Here is a 20853-nt window from a genome sequence, read left to right as displayed (position 1 = left end):
GTGCTTTCAGTGACAATGTGGACCCAGAGAACCAGATCACCAACTTCCCAGCATTAACAGGCATGTAGGAAGAATAGGCTTAAAAATGTCCTCCAGATAGTGTTGCTTTCAGGGAACGGCTGGGTGAGAACTATAGCTTATAAATAAATGCAGAACCAAGATGTTCAATAAAAGTCAGCTGGTAAACAACTGCTTGGGGCTGATGTTTCTACCCTGTCGAACCCGGCATGGGGGAGCGACTGGCTGGGCAGGTTTACTCAAGACAGAAGGGAAGGAGGAGGAAAATCCTCAGCAGTTTGTATCTATAGGACACTGCCCATCTGGAGTAGTGAGCAGGTTGGGGCAGCCAAGGGCCCGCAGGAGGTGAAGAAATAATGGGACAAAATGCCCTTTTCATAAACGCAACGTTGTGTCCTGAAGTTGGGGTGAGGGTGGTAGGGAAACTCTGCCACTTAAAAACTGCGGCAAGTCACTGTTAGCTGGGGCCACTTCCAAGCTAGGGGAGCCTGGCAGAGTTCTTCAGTTCGATCACAAAGCATTTGCAATGACTGAGGGAAGAAAAAAATAGCACCTGAGTTCATCCTGAGCAAGCCCAGTCCAACTCCATGAGATCTTTGGTTTTCAAGGAGAGGATCGTCTCCCCACCTTTCCCCGACTCTGATTTCCAGAGGAACAGGGTATTCTGCTGGGGGGCAGGCTGACAGTGGTGTTACATCTCTTGCACAGACTGTAGCGTTCACCAGGCTTTGTTCCCAGCACAACAGCCAGGCCGCAGCCCCTCTTGGCGCTTTAGGGGGAACAGAGATGGCGCTAGGTTCTCTCGTCTGGCCGGAGCTGGACTGTTGTCTAGATATAAAGGCGGCAGAATCCCCAGGAGCAGGTTCAAATGGGTTAAGTGATTGTGGGAGGCAGCGATGGTTCGCGGAAGAGGTGGCTCATCCGAAGAAAGGCCGGGAGGGAGCGGAGGGAGCCGGTCGCCTGGTCACAAGAGAGACAAGAAAACAAAAACACCATTGAAAGGTTTCTCAGCTGGGAGTGTTGGTGGGGGCTGGCCATGGGACAGGAATCGCAGTCCCAGCAGCTGCTGGCCTGGACTGGGAGCTGGTTACATCCACCTGCGGGGGCCCCCCAGACTGGAGCAGCCCCCTTAGGGAAGTGGTGGAAGGCCCAGCGCCTTGAACGCAGCTTCGGCTGTGGAGATCAGGCCGCGAAGGCTTGGTACTGGGAGTGCCCTACAGCACAGGTTGAAGCTTTTTCTACCTAGAACTGTAAAGAGCTCGCAGCAGATATCAGCTGCCTGGTTCTAGCTTCATCCTACTTCCTGCTGGGAAGAAGTGGCTTGAGCACAGAGGATGGCTGGGGTCTAGACAGTCATGACTAAGTGAATCACTGTGACTCAGTGCCTGACTGTGAAATGGGAGCAGCTGCCTTCCTAAGGCGCTTTGAGACCTGCAGCTGGGCTACAGCAAAGCATCTCTGATTGAAGTCAGGGCCAGACGGTTAGTTTTGCCCCCAGCAGGGTTGAGTTGGTTGATTTAAATCACCTCTTCCCCCTCAGCCTAGTAGGAATGCAGCCACCTTCCCCAGATTCCCTTTTCCCTGGGGTTGGGTGCCTGAGTCCGAGACACCAGCCGTCAGTGACTCCTCAGACAGGCTCCAGCCTGACCCACGCGGGGATTTCCCTTCCTCGGGCTGCCATGACTCCAGAGAACAGCCGCTGGGGAAATCGCCAACCAACTGCAGCGAGGCCCGGGGCCTGTTTGCAGAGACAAGTGCCGTGGCTGGGAGTCTGCTCTTAGCCACAGCTGCAAATGAACGAGTGCAGGATTTCAACAGTCACCCCAACTTCACACCACGGGAAGCGCAAGGACCTGCCTCCCAAAAAGCAGCTGGTAGATGGCACTGAGTGGTGCCTAGCTAGACCCCCAAGGGGTTTCTTCTGCTATTGCAGGAGGGCACGGGCTAAAGATTCCTACCCAGCGCCTGACCTGTGTTCCCCTGGCAGATACAACTCCATGCAGGTCAACCCATGCTCACTAGGATACAGCACATCCCCCCCCAGCCAGGACATGGACACAGCTGCAAGCGCAGCGCTCACCCCCGGATGCCCACACTTGCTCTTCTGCGCAGGTTGGCAGTCAGCTTAGCCTCGCAGCGGAGCCTGTTCTTGGCAAACAGCACCATCCAGCAGCGGTTACAGCTTTAATCCACGGGCCTGCACCATTGCCTAGGGCCCAGCCTGCTCAGTTCTTACAAATCCAGGCTGGTTTGCCGTAAGACTCCAGGGCTGCTGCGATGCCTTCCTGCCTGCAGAGAGGACGTTCCTTGGCCGTGGGGAAAGGACAGAGAAGCCTGACGAACAACCATCTAGTCAAGTAGCTAAGATGTCCAGGTGGGAAGATGAGCCCACCCTTGCTTAAACCACCACCACTGGAGCCCAGCCCCAAGGCTGGCAGTGCAGGCAAAGTGACTAGGAAAGGGGGGGAGCAGTAGCTCACCCCAGCTCTTCACTCCCTGAGGGTTCTGCTTCACTAGTTATAGGCTGTGCCCCCACCCGCAAATCCAACACTGGTGCCATCCCTGCAGCCTCTCCCTGGTGGAGCAGGGTTGCTGCAGAAGGGATTCAGGCCCAGGGCTATGGCTGGCAGGTGGCCCTAGAGCTCACCAGCAGCTCCCATGGAACTTAGCTGTGCCATGAAGTACAGAAGAGAGTAAGACTGGAACCCAACTGGAGTGGCTGCCAGCTCTGGGGAGGGGAGGGATAGTGCAGGGTGTTTGAGAGCTGGAGGCTTTGAAGAGATCCCTGACAAGAGGAGGAAGAGGCTGGTTGATTTAAATGTCACCATGCAGCCAAAACCTTGGTAAAACTATGGCTGAAACCACCTACAATAGCGCTGGCTGGATTTTTCCCAAGCTGCTGAAGGGAAAAGGGGCTCAGATCCGAGGTGATGGGCAGCTGTGTACTCAGAAGAGATGGTGTGGGTGCCTGGTCTGTGCTTGTACAGACCAACAGGGTCCTCCTCCATGACCAGAGCGCCTCCATGGCAACAAAAAAAAATGCTGCTTTCCCATGACATCGCAATGGGAACTGGGTCTGAACCGGGCCAGGGAGGCTTTTCAGAACAGCTGACCCTTGAGCTGCGTTGAGTATTGGCATGGTCACACAAGGAGCATCAGGACTTTCAGCCGTAGGTTCTCCAAGCACCTTAGCATCCCTGAGAGTGCTTTACCGAGATGCTACACAGCCCCTTGCCCCCCCCCCTTTCAGGAACAGACAGAAGGAGAAAAGAAGGGAGGAGGAGGCAGAAAACACACCACAAAGCGCCAGAGAGACTTGCCACCAGCTGATTTTTTTCCCTTTATTTTTTAGTTTATTAATAGGATACAGAATGGAGGCACTTACACAATCAAACTGAAGGAACAGGAGAGAAGTGGACTGGGGTTTGTAATCAACACGAGATGAGAGGTTCCAGAGCCCACTTCACACGTGAGAACACCAGGGAGTGCCAGCAGGAGGCGGAACAGAGGCAATTGGATTTTGTAAAAAACAGACAAGCAAAGGGACCACAAGAACCCCTGCGCAGGCAGCTTGAATGGCCAGAGCACCCATGGGAGCAGGCTAAGGGCTGCATTGCATGACAGCCTAGAGCAAAGCAGCTGCTGCTAGTGCAGGGCAATAGCTCTGCAGTCAATCAGAGCTTGTTACAGTGTTGAAGACAAGCAGCAGGCCAGGCTGCCCCATGCTGGAGCCAAGTTTTAATGGCCAGCAACTTGCTAGGCATGTTTTTGGTTTGCAAGTTGGCTTTGTGAAGCCAGCAGCATGGCTGCCCGGGCCATGTCGGCTCGCACTCCGCCACCGTGCCATCTCCATACAAGCGTTAATGCTTTTGGTTACCAGTGCCTTCGCTAAGGGGACCCAAACTCCAGAAAGCAGTTCGGGACCCCTCCCGCCACACAGGAAGGGGAGAGGCCATGATGAAGACAGGCTCTTTGAAACAAAGGTTATTTAAGGCAGGCTGGTTTGTGGATCTTTTCCATAGTTCTCTGGCTAGAGGATCTTGTTGGGCGAAGTATCAGCCCTACAGGTTCTCAGAGAGCAGAGGGTTGGGCTTGAACTGGATTAAAAAAACCCAAACACCTCAAGATTTTACAATTAATAGTCTTTAAAAATATATATTTATATATACACATGCATGCGCGCGCACACACACACAGCCTCTGCTTCCGGCCCCAGGGCGGTGTGCTCTGCCAAGACACTGCTCTCAAGCACGGCTCGAAGGAAGGCGTGGTGTGGGGAGAGGCACAGAACCTTCCACAGCACGTTGCCAGTTGCTAAACTCACTCCCTCATGAAGAGTCACATGCCCACAGTGCAGCAGAGCCTCTCTCTGCCGGGCTAGATCCATGTACATAGCACTGTGGGCATCACAACCTCCCTTCCCTCATCCAACAGGAGTCACATGTTCTCCACCTGAGGTTTTAGACACCAGAGCCTGTTACAAGCCAGTGCTGCCCACCAGCAGGAGGGAAAACACATCTGGTCTTCCATGGATGTTGGCCGTGGAGCTCCTGGGAAAGTTTTGCTCCTAGAAAGGCTTCAGACAGGCCTTTGTCCACAGCCTGCACTAGCCCTCCAGCCTGCCCCCAGCTGTCCAAGCCCTGGCTTTCGGTTAGAGACACTCGGCTGCTCCAGCTAGCCTAGGACCCTGGCCATGCTGAGAACCAGCAGAGCAACCAGCTGGTGACAGACGTTGCCACTGCCCCCTACAGGTCTCCCTTATGCTCATGCCATTGCCCATTTGGGGCCCCACCTGGCTTGGTATTTTGCTCATCAGATTGGGTTTGCTGAGGCTCAGCGTTGTATTCAGCCCAGGGCCCTTCGGCTAAGTGCCTCTTTCACAGAACACCATCAACGTTTGTCACTTACTAGCTGAACAGACGCCTCAGCTGGGGGGCTGGGCACAGGGGCAGATACTGCAGGAGGAATACCTGAGGTTCGCAATCAACCAAGCACCTCCTGACAAACCTGAAGAGTCTGCTCCCGTTTGCAGTGAATTAGATGTAATTAGCAAATCGCTATCTGCAGTCCCATTATTTCTCATAGAAATCTTCCTCCACGCTACAGAACTGAAATACAGCCTGTGATCAGATTAGCAATCGAGTTTAGGGAAGGGCCTCTGGGGGGATCATTAAGTGTTTTATATAGAATATATTAACAATTCCAAACAATTCTGGCTGGCTGAGGGGGTGGAAGAGGAGCCAGAGCTCTACACAGAAATCTGATCAGCCTGAATAGCAGGAGTTTAAGGAGATTCTGTGCACAGAAATAGGTCAGTCTGTTTCAACTGCCTTTCAGAACTCCCGTCTCTACTTCATACATTCAGATGATCCCAAGGCAAGAACCCAGCTGGGGTTCATTGTGTTATTCAACAAAGTGCAAAATTCAACCCCAAAAATAGAATCCTCTGCTTTTTATTATATCGTTTGGGGGGGGAGGGAGTGCTGATCTGCGCTGGGGCATTCGTTCAGAGGGGTGGTGGTTCTCCTGAACCAACCCCCCGGAGTGTAATGCCCGTTACCCACTTCCTAGCTTGGAAAGAGCAGAGAGCTCTGGGTAGAGGGGAGGGACATCAGGACAAGGAACACAGCGACTGTCCTGAACAGAGGCCACTGGTATTTACAAGGAAGGAGCCTGCTGCGCCCATCCCAGAGAAGGAGTCCACCAGGCTAACAGGAATTGGCCTTGGCTAGAACCACTCTGCAGAGCTGATCACAGTCGTAAGGTTTTTTTAAACAAGAGATTGGACATGGGGGGGGAGGGGAATTTCCCCTCTTCCTCCCCGCCCCAGACAGCAGGTGTGGGGCAGCCGCACCAGGCACACAGGAGTCACTAGCAGCCCCCCACAGGGCTAGTCTAGCAAGGAGGGCTCAGCCGTTCGGATAATGGTTGGCCGGTTCGGTGCCGCGGGGGGTCTTCTGCTGCAGAGAGAACAGGAACAGAGGTGAGAGCAGTAGGGAAGGGACAGCACAGGAGTCACCGCCATGGGGCAGCTGGCATCCTGGGCGCTGTGCAGACAGAGGGCTAGTGACAGCTGTACCCTGGCAGGTTCCCCCACCTGCCCTGGAGCCAGAGGGCTCCGTGATCCTGTGCCTGGAGCAGATTACTGAGGAGGGCTGGTGCAACACCACAGGCCTGCTGTCCTCTCCCAGCACCACCCTGCCAGGGCACAGGCTCGGCTGACTTCAGAGCCTGCTGCATGATGCCTCGATGGCCTTTGGTGCTGCTGAGCTGGCTCCACTGTCCAAATGGGACCCTGGCATTTCCTGCCTGGTGCTACCCCAGGGCACTGGTCCAGAGGCTGTAAAGGGAGGGGGGTGGCAAGGGCTCATCCAGGGGCACAAGTGACCACATCTGCTCAGCATGAAATGGAGTCTGGCCAGCTCTCGCCCCTGCTGGGTCAGAGGCAAACCTGACACCCAGCCCTTGGGAGCTGCCTCCGGACTGGACATGCGAGGGCCGGTCAGGGGTTTGGCTGGAAGGGGGAGCTAGTCACCTGCAGAGGCCCCAGGACAAAGTGCCTGATGGGAGGATGGACACACACCTGAGGGCAGAATTCGGTCCTTTATTACCAACAATCAAAGCAGAAATAGCTCAGACCTGGCCTGAGCTGCCAGGCTGGGATCCCAGCTCTGGGGTTTGAGACAAGCTCAGCACCTCCCACAAGCCACGTGATCCCAGTATGGCTCCAGCTCTGGTAACGGGAGAGTCCTACTACCACCCTCCACGCTGGCAGGTCTCACGTCATCCAAGGTGGACTGGAGCCCCAGCACTGAGCCAATTGCTGCAGACGTGCCAGGAGGAAGAGGAGCCACCTAGTGGGTCCAGGGATCTCTTACCTGGGCACGCCCGGGGGAATGCCAGGCGGAATACGTGCCGGCCGCGATGGAATCTGAGGAGGGGCTGAGAAGGGATCGTTATTAGCAGCAAATACGTTCTGAGGTCCAGGACGCGAGGGGATGGGGGGAGCAATGAAGGAAGAGATGCTCCCTGCAGGGGCAGGGATCAAAGGGGGCCCTGGAGTTGGGCCCCTCACAGCTGGGGGCCTGCCCGGCGGCAGCACGGTGGAGGTAGGTCTGCGCTGGGGCGTCGGGCTGCAGGGGAAAGGAAGTTCAGCAGAATGAGTTTCTCCACCCCCAGCGACAGAGTTAGGTCCTTATCTGCCCCTCCTCCCCACCCAACTGTTTCCAGCACCCCCCGGGCAGGAGGGTTCTCCCGTTCCGAGGCACAGGGCAGCCGAAGTCACTGGCCCAAGGTTGTCTAGGGGAGTCTGTGGAAGAGCCAGGAACAGAGCCCAGGTCTCCAGTTTGCCAGGGCTTTACTCACTAGGCCATCTCTCCTTGACCCCATTCCCACCTCAAATAGCTCCTTGCCCCTTCCCCCTCCCAGTGCCAGCATCCTCGCTTAGAAGCAGCATGGCAATAGTTTCCCATGCCACCCGCTCCCCGGTTACTTTTACCTGCTCCCACTCTGCAGCCAGGCATCATCCACGGGTGGCGGGACCGGCGTGGAGACCGTACTGGTGCTGATGTCCCCGATGATGTGCAAGGCCTCCTTCAGCGCATGGTACATCCGCAGCATATCGTCCCGCCTCTGTGCCTGGTCGGCCGACTCCTCCATCAGGCTGTTCTGGTCTGCAGAGGAGTACAGGTAGGCCAGCAACTCCGAGTGGATGAAATCCTTGGTCTGCAGAGACGGGAGCAAGGGAACCAACATGCAGATGGCTGTTACGTTTGAGCCCATTAAGCCCGAGTACTGCCTAGTGGTTAGAGCAGGGAAAGCCGGGAATCAGGTCTCCTGGTGTTATTCTAAGCCATGGTCACTGGATTGCTGTAGCAGTCTAGGACAAAGCCAGAAATCAGACTCTGGCCTTACACGCTTTACCCCTTGATTTTGGTAAGATGGAGTGAAGACCAAAGAGTCCTTAAGATATCTCAGCACAGGAGTATCTGGTGCAACTGATCTTACTCCTGGTGCTGAAAGGAGTCGTGTCCCCTGTGATAAGCCCAGAGGTTCCCCCTCTAACGAACAGGCCATGGCGAGGACAACACCTCTCTGTGCCCAGTGATGCAGTGAGGAGGGCGGATCAGCAGCCCCAGCTGGCCCAGGTTCAACCCACTCACATTGTTTATCATGAGGTGCATTATGGTCTTTGGCATGAGGTCCCGGATGGACTTGTTGATGATTCCCACATAGGAGTCCACGAGGTTCCGGATGGTCTCCACCTGGCGCTCCAGCTGTGGGTCCATGGAGAAGGTGTTCTCTTGGGCCCCATCCTCATTCTCCACCTGCCCGGGTAAAGCGGGTCAGTCACTCGGGGATTCTGCAGACGCCCAGCTTGGAGCTGAGCGCATCACCGAACTTCCCAGCTCATCATTGAGTATTCAGTATCAGGGGGTAGCTGTGTTAGTCTGTACCCATGTCATGGAGTCACCGGGCAATGCTCTGGAACAGCTCCCCACAAAGCCAGGCAGGACTTTGGGGAGCCTCCTCTCCCTTGGAGCAAACTGTCTCCAGGGCAAGAAGCTCACACGGCTTCACCTCCTGGGTCTCTCCTTGGCGCATTCAGCATCCTCTGCCCCTCCGTGCGCTTCCCACAGCGAGCCCGCCTCAGTGGGATCCTGGGGGGGCCACAGGGTCCTGCACCCCCACTTTGCAGTCAGACGTGACTCTCAGCCAGGCAGTAAAACAGAGGTTTATTCAATGACAGGAACAGGGTTTAAAACAGAGCTTGTAGGTACAGAGAACCAGACCCCTCGGTCGGGTCCATTCTGGGGGGCAGAGAGCCAGACCCCCATGTCTGCCCTCAGCCAGCTCCAGACTCAACACCCTCCAGCCCCTCCTCTCTGCTCAGTTCCTTTCCCGGGCCAGGAGGTCACCTGATCTCTGTGTCTCCAACACCTTCAGCTGGCACCTTTGCAGAGGAGGGGCCCAGGCCATCAGTTGCTAGGAGACAGAGTGCCAGGCATTTAGGTGCACTGTCCCTTTGCTCTGCCAGATACTTAAGAACTGCCATGGGGACACTGAGGCACCAACACAGTATTCAGAGAAAACATTAAGAACATTCCTAGTTCATCACAACCCACAAAAACAACAAGGAGTCCGGTGGCACCTTAAAGACTAACACATTTATTTGGGCATAACCTTTCGTGGGTAAAAACTCCACTTCAGATGCACTGAGTGAGAATTCCAGATGTATATTTATAATTTACAGATGCACCAAGTATATTTATGGCTGCACCTGAGGAAGTGGGTTTTTTACCCTCAAAAGTTTATGCCCAAATAAATCAGTTGGTCTCAAAGATGCCACCAGACTCCTCGTTGTTTTAATCTAGTATTTGTACTGCAGTAGCATACTGAGGGCCTCACTGGGTAAGGTGCTCTACATACCCACCCCCACCCAGAGAGCTCAGTTTGGGGAGGGACTAGCAAATTCAAGTGCCCAGCTTGACTCTAACAGGCCGGATTTTCAGAGGGAGGGAGTTCACTTTGCAAAAGTCAGGTCCCATTAAGGGGGTCTTAAACAAGGCATCCCAAAAACCCCACACATCACTTTTGACAATCTTGGCTTCATCCTCCTCTCTCCAGAGCAGAGGCTGCCATCACAGTAATGAGCTGCCAACGAGAGGGAAGGGAGGTACGTCTGCCGTTGGCGAGGAGACATGGTAGTATGGGAGAGGCTGTGGGCTCATGGACTGGGACTCATGAGGGCTAGGTTCTAAACCCAGTTCTGCTACTGACCTACTGGGTACACCTGGCCAAGTCACTTGACCTCTGCGCCCCCGCGCCCTCTGTCTGGCCTGCTCAGACTGGAATCTCTTTGGAGCCTGGAGCTTTTACAGCATTTAAGGCCAGAAGGGACCATTCGATCACCTAGCCCAGTCTCCAGGATAGCACAGGCCAGAGAATTTCCCCAGTTATTCCAGTCACTTGTGTTTGGCTAAAGTAAGGATCTCAAACATGCGGCACGGAGTTATTTGCTGTGGCCTGCCAAGCCCCCTGTCCCCCTCCCCCCCCCCCGAGTTATTTCCTGCGGCTGCCGAACTCCCCTCACCTGCTGCCCACCCTTCCTCCCCAGCATGCCGTGTTCCTGCTCCTCTGCCTACGTCCAGGTGCTTCCTGCTACCAAACAGCTGTCTGGCAGCACTTAACACTTTCCAGGAGAGAGGGGGGAGGAGCGTACTCAGGGGAGGAGGCGCAGAAAAGGTGGGGCAGGGGTGGGGATTTGGGGAAGGGGTCGGAATGGGGCCTGATGGAAGGGGTGGGAAGAGGCAGGAAGAGACAGGGCAGGGGCGGGGCCTGATGGAAGGGGTGGAGTAGGGGTAGCAGTGTGCACACGAGAGAGAAAAGAGTCAGAGATGCGGCCCCTTGGACCAACGTACTAGCCCTCATGGTCATTTGAGTTTGAGATTCCTGCTGCAGCCATCACGAGGGAGAGAGAGTTCACCACCTCCCCTGAGAGCCTGCTCCAAGGTTAACCACTCTTCCTATGCCTCTGTGCATTGGCCAAATCTCTGCTAGGGCCTCTAGATATTACCAGAATACACCCAACTCTGGCTTGTCCCGTGTTGGGAACCTCTGCTATGAGTCAGTTTTTGACACTCTGGTACTTGTGGCTGCTGGCAACCCTCACAGTGGGCACCCCCCAGCCAGTTCCAGGACATCATCAAGGAAAAGGCAATGTTTACTTGGTCTTTCTCTGGATAAACACCAGCCCGGAGGAAGGAGGCTTTCCAGCTGTCCACATCTTCCTGGGAGTCACAGGCCAGCTCAATCTGACGGAGATCTTTATACACATTCCTAGGCACGAAGAAACAGTGGGGGTATAATCAGAGGAAAGGAATTCCACAATCATGGCCTGGTGGGCCAAGTCTATTGTTGGCCCAGACCAGGCAGCCCAAGGCCACTGACAGAATCCACCACCCCGCTGCAGGACTGGACTAGATGAGGCACGGTGCTAACGCAAGGCCTCAGACTGGGAAGTCTGAAATCCCTTCAGAAAGCCTGTGTAAATATTGGCAGCTTTTCCTTCCTCCTAGGATAATCCTCATTAGATCACAGCTGCTCCCACCTCCCACACGCCACCCACCAGGCACACTCCCCCTGGCTAGCCCAGCACGCCACCCGCTGGGAGCTAAGCCTGGCACACCACCTGTCTCAAGATGAGCGCCCACCACCTCAAACGGAGTCAGTCGAATTAACCAGTACGGCAAGTGATCCAAGCGTTGCCAAGCACAGAAGGGCTAGGGCAGGCTTTTCCAGAGTGCGGGGCACTAACCCAAAAAACAGCTCTCCAAAGTGGCTGCTTTAACTGGAAGGGGAAGAGACAGAGAGTTTCTTGTTGCCATGCAAAGGAAGCCTCCAAAGCACAACCAATGCAATGACTTGAGTTTGAGAGAGCCTGAAACAATTGCTGGAGAGGGACGAGTTGTCCCATTCACCAGCGATGACTGTTAACTGTCCTGATCTTTGGAATACCAAGAGCACACAAGAAAGGGGCCGCAAGACATGAATCTCCTCTGCCATCTCTACGCTGCGTGCCCAGCTGGTTGGGATAAGGCCTCCCCTCGTGGTGGCGCTAAAGGGTAGGTGGTATAACTGCTTGTTTCCCTGATGGGTTCAGGCAAAGATCCCTCGGGCTCTGTCTCCACGTCCCCTACCGTTGCTCTGTGTTGAAGATGGCAAAGACGTGTTTGTTAGACATGAAGCCCTTCTCCACGTCCCGGATTTTCAGATTATCCAAAGGCAACATGTATTTCTTCTCCTTTTCCTGGAAGGGGGAAAAGGACAGGAATGAGCGTGAGCTGGGACCTGGGCAGCGTTTCCTCCCCAGCCCAGTTACTCTCCAACACCCCCACAAGCTCTGCGGTGGGGGGTGAGGGGAATCCATCCTCCGGCACACAGCGAAGAGAGTGGGTTGATTCCCTCGGCCGAGTGGACCAGGCGTTTCCTCCACCTCACAGCAAACCTTGTTTGAGGCACAGACTCATTTTAGCTGAGCTACTGGGTTTGTTCATAGGAACTGCCAGTCCAGGGGCTCCATCTAGTCGAGCATCTGGACTCAGAGAGGCAAGTACCAGCTGCTTTCAGAACCACCACTGTTCAGGAGACGGTGATGGGATAACTTGCCTCCAGGGAAAGTTCCCACCTAAACTCAAATAGTTTGGAAACCTTGATGCTTCACTTCCACAGAAGTGCAGGGACACAGCTCTGCAATGCAGTGCTCTCTGGCTCAGGGGTCGGCAGCCTTTCGGAAGTGCTGTGCCGAGTCTTCATTTATTCACTCGGACTTAAGGTTTCATGTGCCAGTCATACATTTTAGCATTTTTAGAAGGTCTCTTTCTATAAGTCTATCATATATAACTAAGCTATTGTTGCAAGTAAAGTAAATCAGGTTTTAAAAATGTTTAAGAAGCTTCATTTAAAATTAAATTAAAATGCAGAGCCCTCCAGACCGGTGGCCAGGACCCGGGCAGTGTGAGTGCCGCTGAAAATCAGCTCATGGGCCGACTTCGGCACACATCCATAGGTGCCTACCCCTGCTCTAGATCCAGGCTGACAGACCCCCGCCCTAGCAGAGGTGTCTAAATTATTAGCCACAGACTAAAAATGTCTTGCAGATACTGCTCCACATGGTCCTAAGGGCCCTGGGCTTAGTTTCAACATAAATGTTACCTTTCTCTAAGGAGGTGCTAGAACAGAGACGACGTTTGTCAGGAGGGGGAATCCAGTCCCTTACAGGCCCCATGGGTAGTACTGGGACTTTATGCCAGCCGCAGCACAGCTGTAAACCCATTTTGCATTGCAACGGCCGTATGAAGGATGGGCAGCCTAATGGAATGCATGCGAGTGCCCTCCGAGTCCATGTGTCTTTCCCACTCCCCTTCCAGAAGAAGGGGAGAAGCGGTTTTAGGAATTTGGCACAAAGGACACTGCTTATTTAACAGGCTGCAGGCCAGTGAAGTGAGGGGCCACCCAACTGAGTCACACAAGCCGTCTTGCTGCCGAAACGCCACATCTGGAATTGTTTATAACTCCAACTGCCCTGTGTCTCCAGATGCTGCGCGCACACAGCCCCAAAAGTGACGTTCTCCTTTGTAGAGAGGCCACGAACCTAAACCCTCCCCCCACAGCCACCGCCACCCCCCACCCCTCCGTATGATTTCCTGAAAAACCCACAACTTTTTTCCAGACTGGATTCGGTTGCAGACTTTGCCACGTCAGACAAGACAAAGCGGATCCTTTTCACCGAACAGCTTCTCTTATAAAAACCCAGGAGGGGGAAAAAGGGAAAAATAAAAAAAACACCACCCACAAAAAACATGGATGCCATGAGAGGTTTGAAACTGATTCCAGCCCAGCCTGCCCAGTGTTCAGACTACCTGTTCAGGAGGCTATAAAGGTGTACAGTAGTCTGCACATTGGTTAGATTGGGTTTGGTAAAGCAGCACCCAGGAGCAGCTCAGCGGACCCAGGTAAGGCAGGCAACATGCGAAGCCTCTAACAGCTGCGTTTGCCCTCATTTTATCATAAGCCTTGGAGCAAATGTTTATCGTTAACTGTTCTTATCAGCTAGAATTAACCAGGTGCATTTCTTATGGCTGCTCCAGTCACAGATGGGTTAATCGGACTGATGTTTAAACCCATGTTGCTTTATGGTTCCATATTTAATATGCTTTCCCTCACATTTGCCTAGACCAGTGTTTTTTTTTAAAAGTGCTTTTCCAGCGCCAGCGGCTGCTGGGTGTTTCTGGAAATTCTCTGCAAGCAGCAGCTCATTTCTAGTGGCATGGGGGGTAGGCAATTTGTGCCTGCTGAATACAGAGCCTCATTCATCTGCAGCCTGCTGGTTCTCATTACCCACAGCAGAGGGGCCAGACAAGCGCCCCCAGAGAGGCCTCCCCACAGGAAACGGGCTGCCTGGGATGGGGGTAGGGGAATGAAATGTATCAGTTCTACATGTTTCCTTCTCTGTTAAGAGGCAGATTTAAGGTTTCTTAACCTATCTAGATTTACAGCCTCTGTGAGAAGAGGTTAATCTTCGCAGCTTCCTTGGAAGATAAAAGGACAAGAACAAAGAACGTCTGGGTCTTCTTCGGGTAAGGGCGCTGCCTCCTGGAGCTGTTCTTAAACTGTACTGCGAGACGGGGAAATAAAGTTCTGTTAACATCTCCTTTTCTGAGCAGCATGTTCACAGAAACTGGAGCCCCCCGCTCACGATCTCTCTCCACCCAGCCCTGCGCCAACGCCAAGCCACTGGAGCCTGGCTGCAAGACGGGTGACATGGGGAGGGAAAATATCCCATTTTCAGACTGTGGGGGTGGAAGTGCTGGAAAATGTGAGTGCGGCGTGTCTGTTCCAGACACCGAGGAGTGGTGCTTAGAAGGGACGCTGCCTCTGCTGCTTCTTCCAGCCCCTGCAGTTGACAGGACCACAGGCTAGGATACGGCAGATACCCCTTCTGTTCAAAGCTCTGGCCCGAGCTCCCTAGCCAAGAGGGCTTAGCCCAAAGAGGCACCAGCTTTCACCAAGACCTGCAAGACTGGTGTAATGAATTTTAATTTCCAGGCAGAATCAGGAGAAGATGGGGACTGATCCAGTGAGTGTTAGGGAAGCAGCATGGCCTAGTGGCCAGAATACTGGCTGGGGGACTCAGGACATCTGGATTCTATTCCCAGCACTGCCATTGGCCTGCTGGGTGACTGTAGGCAAGTCACTTCCCTCCCTGTGCCTCAGTTTGCCCTTCTGTACAATGGGGCCACTGATCCTGATCTCTGAAAAGCACTAGTAAGAGCCAGGTGTTATTCAGTAACAATTCCTTGCATCCAGTTGTCCGAGGGGCCCCCCCAGGTTGCATGACAACATGGCAATTTTGTGCCTACACAGTTGTGACGCAAATCCCTCTGTTCTGACATTCTGAACACCCCAGCCGCCTGCCCACACCACACATGGCCATCTCCGCTTCTGTACCTTTCTGGCTCTCATGCACCGGCACAGCACTGCTATGTTTAAACCCAAATGACTGTTCCACAGACACTAGTTATTAAAAAGCCTCCTAAATCTCTCTGAACAACCCTGCAGTGTCCCTAGCTGCAGTGACCAGGAGAATTCTGCATCTTGGGTTATTTCAATTTCCCTTGTTTAGGGCACACGTGCACACACTGGATTTGAACTGTGGAGAGCTCCCTATGGGCGCAGTTCCCCTTCAGATCTGAAATCTTGTGTATTTCAGTGTACGTCGGTTCAGTTGAGGTGAGGGGGGCCCTGTTCTCTCTACTAGCCAAGGGGTTAATGATTTTTGGAAGCTTCTTGCAATGCTGGTGACATCAGACAAAAACCACTGAGACAATGGGGTAGAGACGTGGTTATGATGAACTGTTTGGCACTTGCAGGCATCGCTGCGTGAGATACGCTGCCCACACCAGATGCAGTCTCCACTAAACCAAGGCAGCTGCCTCTTGTATGAGACCCACTAGCTCCACTTCTTATCTGCTGTTTACACAACTGACAGCTCCCTGGGAGCGTCTGGAGACATGGAATGTGCTGGCTGGGACCCTGCTGATTCAGAATGGCTGCCCATACAGTGACGAGAAGTCTGGGTCTTATTCGTGTGTGCACTTTAGCACACAGGGAGATGGCTGGGCATCACTGACAGTCCAGCAGGGTCGTCCATGCATTCAAACCCAGCAAAGCAAGCCAAAACACGAACCAGCCGACTTTAGGCCCAGCAGAGGTCCACACTCCCCACACCCCGGCTATTCCTGAGGGGAGTCAGCCAAACTTTACCACGCTGGATTTGGGAGAAGGGCTAGTCCCAAAAGATGCTTTGGCTCATACCCATGTTCCCCTCGGTTTCACGGGCAGCTGAATTTGGTAACTCCCTGCCCTGCCAATCCCACATGCCCCCACCACAGCCTGGGTCCTGTGGCCATGCCCTCCAGCTTGCTCAGAGGGCAACAACTGGGTTCTAAAGCAATGGCGGGAAAGCAGTTACTGGCAACAGCCCCAGAAGCTCACAATGAACACAGAGGTTTTACTTTACGAGTCACCCCAGGACACACTGTAATGAAGCGTGTCAGACCCACACTCACGATCTGCAATGGTGACAAACTCCAGGGGAAGTGCCAGGAAGTGGCTGCTCAGTCACGTTCTTCTAGACATTCCCATAATGCAGCTATAATACAAGGGTTTGAATCCCAGGGCTGGTTGGCCCAAAATCTGCCCCCACCCCCAGGGTTTCTATAGTGATGCTACAAGCTGCAAGTCAGCCCAACAGGTTTCACCAGCAGCAGTTTAATCAGAGTATCAGGGTGGGAAGGGACCTCAGGAGGTATCTAGTCCCATCCCCTTAATGAGCCGCTCCTGGTGGTGAAGTGGCAGGAGATTGTTCGCTATGTGCAGAGCAGCAAGGCAGAATGCCCCAAGCCTTACGCTGATCACAAGCACCACCTTTTACTGTCACCAACCAAGCCAATACGCACCTCCTCATCTTTGTACCAGGACAAAGATTCTGCAGTCAGCACAAACCAGTACTCCTTGGAGCCTCCTTTCATTATGCTGATGTTGTTAATGGTCAGCCAGCCCCTGCGGATTACCTGGAGGAAACAAGAGGAGTGGGAAAACGATGGGGCAGGGGAGAGAATAGTTTACAGGCTAGCTTGGAATCCTTATTTTCTGGCCACCCTCTCAACTTTAGGCTGCCTAGAGCAGAGAGGGGTCTGGGGCTCTGACCCCTAACATGCTGCTCAGCGTTAGCCTGGGCCCTACTTTCCTTCTGAGTCTCGGCAGGAGAGTCTGTGGGTAGTGTCTGCCCCATGGAAACCAACCAGTGCTAGGCAGGGAAGCAGCCCCATTCCTCAGAGGGAGCCTGGCACATTTTTCCAGCAAGGAGCCCAAAGCAAGTTTTACCAAGAGTAATAGGACAGGCCTGCAGATTTGACCATCTCAGCTGCATTCACACTCAGATTATAGCTCCCCAGGCAGTGGACGGGGCCCCTTTGGGAAATCCTCCCAGAGAGGCACAGGCCACAGCAATGCTACAGTAGTTATCCCATGGTGCTCCTGCCAGCTGTCACCAATGGCCTGGGTCACAGAAACACAGAGCAGATGCACTCAAATTGTTATTGCCACTGCTGTATTATCGAGGGGAGGGCAGCCTGAGTTTATAGGCTACCCGGGTACTACTCACCCAGGGGACCAAAGAGCTGTCTGGAAATAAGCCAACCTTAAGGGGCAGGGCACAGACTCCCTGAATAGCCAGTCCAGGAACGAGGGTATTTGTTCCCCTCATCCCCTTCAGAGCAGGAAGTGAGTCCACAGAACCGTGCACCCCCAAGAATGGCTAGGACAGCACTATGGCGAGTTTGAACGGGGGATGAGCATCTCCCCTCCCTCCATTCTTTTGCTCCCCAAGCTGTACTCACTCACAGCAGGAAGCACAGCCGGCTTCCTTCGAGGATGCCCTGAACTTGCCACTAGAAAGCCTGTGAAACCATCACTCCTGCATGGCCTTTGGAAAGACTGAGCCTCCCCAAGCCAGTGCTGAGTGACACGCCTAGAACAGCCCAGCAGCACGGGAGCTGGGGCCAGCCACACAGTGAAGCAGCACTGCCCAAGTCCAGCTTTGCAAGCAGCACACGTTACGAGACAAGGAGGAAGCGCTGCATTGTGTGGAGGCTTTTCCACGGCAGGCAGAAGCGTTTCCCGTCACACACAATGAGCAAACAGAGGCCAGCGTGACTCAGACCTCTCTTACGTAGGGCTGGAAGGGACCTTCTAGGTCATCTGCTAGCAGAGGCCGCCCTGTCATAAAACCCTGCTCATACACTTAGCTTGATCATAAATTTTGACTGGAAGGGGACTACTGCTGGCTGGCATCGTCGCCCCCATGCAGCATTAGGAGAAAGCCAAATTACAGCTGCTAGTACTGGCTGATCTATAGCATGTATCATCAACTCTATTACTAAGGCTCTTGATAAAAACTCAGGCACTGTTCTCTCCCCTTTGTCTTCCCACTGAGGAAAAAGTATCTGGAGACCACCTCAAAGAACAGCCTGAGTCTCCGCTGCTATAATCCCAGCGCTCAGAAATCTATTGAGCCAAATTCATCACTGCTCAGAACACAGCTCGCTCTGCTGAAGCCAAGGGAGGATCTGGTCCTAGAACGTGGGTTTTGTCCTGGAGGCAATGGAATTTGGAGAGCAACTCCTAGCACTGGGTTCCCAAGAACAGCCGATGGTATAAAGAAGTCTCCAGTCTGGATATTCCATTGTTTGTCTTTACTATCCCTTGCCTTTGTTGAAGTTTTTCATAACTGATCACCACAAAGGCAAGTCTTGGCAGCCCCCGAGGGGCCACTGAAAATTAGTGTCTGAAACCAGAGTCATCATTAGTCCCACTCTCCAGACAATCCCATTTTGTTTTGTACCAAAAAAGCCTTGGGGCAAAAAAGCAGCTCACTGCTCAGCCAACAGGGCTAGGCTGTGTCCTGTTACACTGATCTAACTCCAGTGACAGACGGTAGCACTGGAGACTACCATGGAACGGCAGAGCCTGCTCCAAAATACTTGGCAAGGTGAGAATTTCCCAGTGTTTCAGATCAGGAAGGAATTACTCAGTGCCTTCTGGGCCCCTTCAGTGTTGTCGTGCAATAGCCACGGAGGAGAAGAGCACTGCAGGTTACTGCCGATCTGTCTAAATACAACAGACCTCCTTCCTTTGCCTCTGGAAAGTCTTTCCCTGTCTTGTTGCGCTGCGGACAACGTTACCCTACATGCTTGTAACTCTATCTCAGGCAGATGCAGGGCCGGCTTTAGGCACCGCGGGGCCCAATTCGAAGGAGCTGCAAACCGAAGTCCCACCGCTGTCTTCAGCGGCAGCTCAATCGCCGCCGCGGAGGAAGGACCCTCCACCGAAATCAGCAGCAATGATTGAGCTGCCGCCGCCAACAGTGCTGGGACTTTGGCAGCATCTCAGTCGGCTGTCGGTGCCTTCGGTGGCATTTCGGCAGAGGGACCTTCCTCCGTGGCAGAGATTGAGCTGCTGCCGAAGACAGTGGCGAGACTTCGGCGGCAGTTCCTTTGGGATGTTGCGGGGCCCTCTTCGGGGCGTGGGGCTTGATTCTAGAGAATCGGCTGAATCGCCCTAAAGCTGGCCCTGACCAGATGCTAGTCTTCTGCTAGTCCTTTCTGCCTGCATGACCCATTTCCAGATGCCAAGTGGACCCAATCACTCAAGTCTGAGTTTTAGTTTCCATTAGATCAGGCCAAACGGCCTATAGCAGCTCTCTGAACATTAAGGTTACCCAGATGACAGTGAATCTTTTATTTCTGGCCTGCTGAACTCCCCAGGGTAAAGGATTGCCCAGGAAGCCACTTATGATGAATAGCAAAACCAACGAGAGTGAGTATGAGAAGCCTGCTATAAACAGCCATTTAACAAGCATCAGATCCTGTAGCAACACCACAGGCTTGGTGAACCCAGAAGGGATTAGGCTGGAGAACTGTTCTCTGGCCCAACACTCCATTGCTACAATATCCCAAGAATTAGGCTTTAACAGATTCTTTTGAAGTTCTTTTAACACATTCTACTTTGCTACCCCGCCCGCTTTTAAAGAGCTCACAACAGGATTGATGATCACTTAGTGCCTAGACTGCGCACTTCCAGCGGAACAGACTCCACAGCAGTCGGCCGTAGGCCTGGACTAAAGTCATCCACAGGGACATTTAGAGGGGCCGAGATGCTTCGACTGTCCAAGTAGAGTTGATCACAGGAACATCGAGGCTACGGTCACTCTATCCAAGTGCTCTGCACATGTTAGTATCACCCTCCCGATTAGTAACGCACAGACACTAATGAACGAGCTTTCAGCACGTCGCTAGAGGGTTGACTCAAATCAGCCCAACGGATGGATTGGAGGGGGGTAAGTGACCCAGGTGGTTACGTGGAGAAGAGTTAAACAAGCTAGATCTCGGAATTTCTTTGCTATCGCTTATATAGGAGCCACCTGTCAGCAGCAGTGATACGAGTACCAAGAACTTGCGGCTGAGAATCTGACTAGGGCAGGACTTTAGTTCATATTAGCCTCTAGCACCAGAATTAGTGTGTGAACAAGAGAAGCCATCGGTTCATGCCATGATTGTTCCAGATGCTGCTTGGGAACCATTGTCAAGGGAATCACACTAAGGCTGTTCTCACTGCCAGTGCTGCTCAGGTGGCTACCAACATAAAAGCCACAACAAAGGCAAACATGTTACACACACACACAAAGCTCAGTGCGTCGGCAGGCACAGGCTGCTAGAGCTAAAACTTAACTCATACAGATTTTCTGGCGGAGGGAAGGAAGGAGCCCTGAAATTGAGATGGCAAAAAGGAAAGCAGGTTAAAGATTTCACCCCTTAGATTCGCTCCCTTTTAGGTTCTCTTTTAAGTTTGAGATTCTGATTCCCATATAAACAAATGTGAATTTGGTTTTAAAGGATCAGAGGCAGAAGAGTGGAAGCAGGGCGTTTGACAGGCAGAGAGAATTAGAACGGAGTTGGCTTGTAGGCACAGCGCAGAGAAACAGGGCTTGGGTTGGTGGATTAGTGGTAGATCCAAAGGCTTAAGCCTGGCCTCCTGGGAAGGCAATGATCAGCACTGGGGAAGGGGAGAGACAGCTGTTTCTGGAGCAGCAGTTACAGGGCTGGGTAGGAGAGCTGTGGCAGCAGAGGCCCAGACGTTAAGGGATCAGTTACATAGCATGGAGCTAAGAGACGTTTTAGCAGAAAGGAAGGACTTACTCCTGGGAGCCAGAAA

The 20853-nt window shown here is 53.3% G+C and overlaps 1 protein-coding gene across 11 annotated transcripts in view; it reads right to left on the bottom strand.

Moving 5' to 3' along the window:
* Positions 1-3348: 3348 nt before the first annotated feature.
* DNM2 (dynamin 2) overlaps positions 3349-20853 on the bottom strand; it is a 61336-nt gene continuing 43831 nt past the window's right edge. For 4 of the 11 annotated variants that reach the window (XM_050925248.1, XM_050925251.1, XM_050925249.1 and 1 more), the window contains 7 exons: positions 16539-16652; positions 11718-11827; positions 10746-10857; positions 8181-8345; positions 7517-7743; positions 6897-7151; positions 3349-5978 (listed from right to left, as the gene is read on the bottom strand). In XM_050925248.1, coding sequence (XP_050781205.1) covers positions 5909-5978; positions 6897-7151; positions 7517-7743; positions 8181-8345; positions 10746-10857; positions 11718-11827; positions 16539-16652 — 1053 coding nt within the window. In that variant the 3' untranslated portion in view covers positions 3349-5908. Of the gene's footprint in view, positions 5979-6896; positions 7152-7516; positions 7744-8180; positions 8346-10745; positions 10858-11717; positions 11828-16538; positions 16653-20376; positions 20407-20853 lie in introns of all 11 variants that reach the window. The other 7 variants (XM_050925253.1, XM_050925254.1, XM_050925250.1 and 4 more) reach the window with 3 other exon arrangements.

This window comes from Gopherus flavomarginatus, chromosome 16 (assembly GCF_025201925.1).
Source record: "Gopherus flavomarginatus isolate rGopFla2 chromosome 16, rGopFla2.mat.asm, whole genome shotgun sequence".
In the NCBI taxonomy this organism is placed as follows: domain Eukaryota; kingdom Metazoa; phylum Chordata; order Testudines; family Testudinidae; genus Gopherus; species Gopherus flavomarginatus.
The sequence above is the reverse complement of the archived record's forward strand: the minus strand, read 5'-3'. Positions and strand labels throughout refer to the sequence as shown.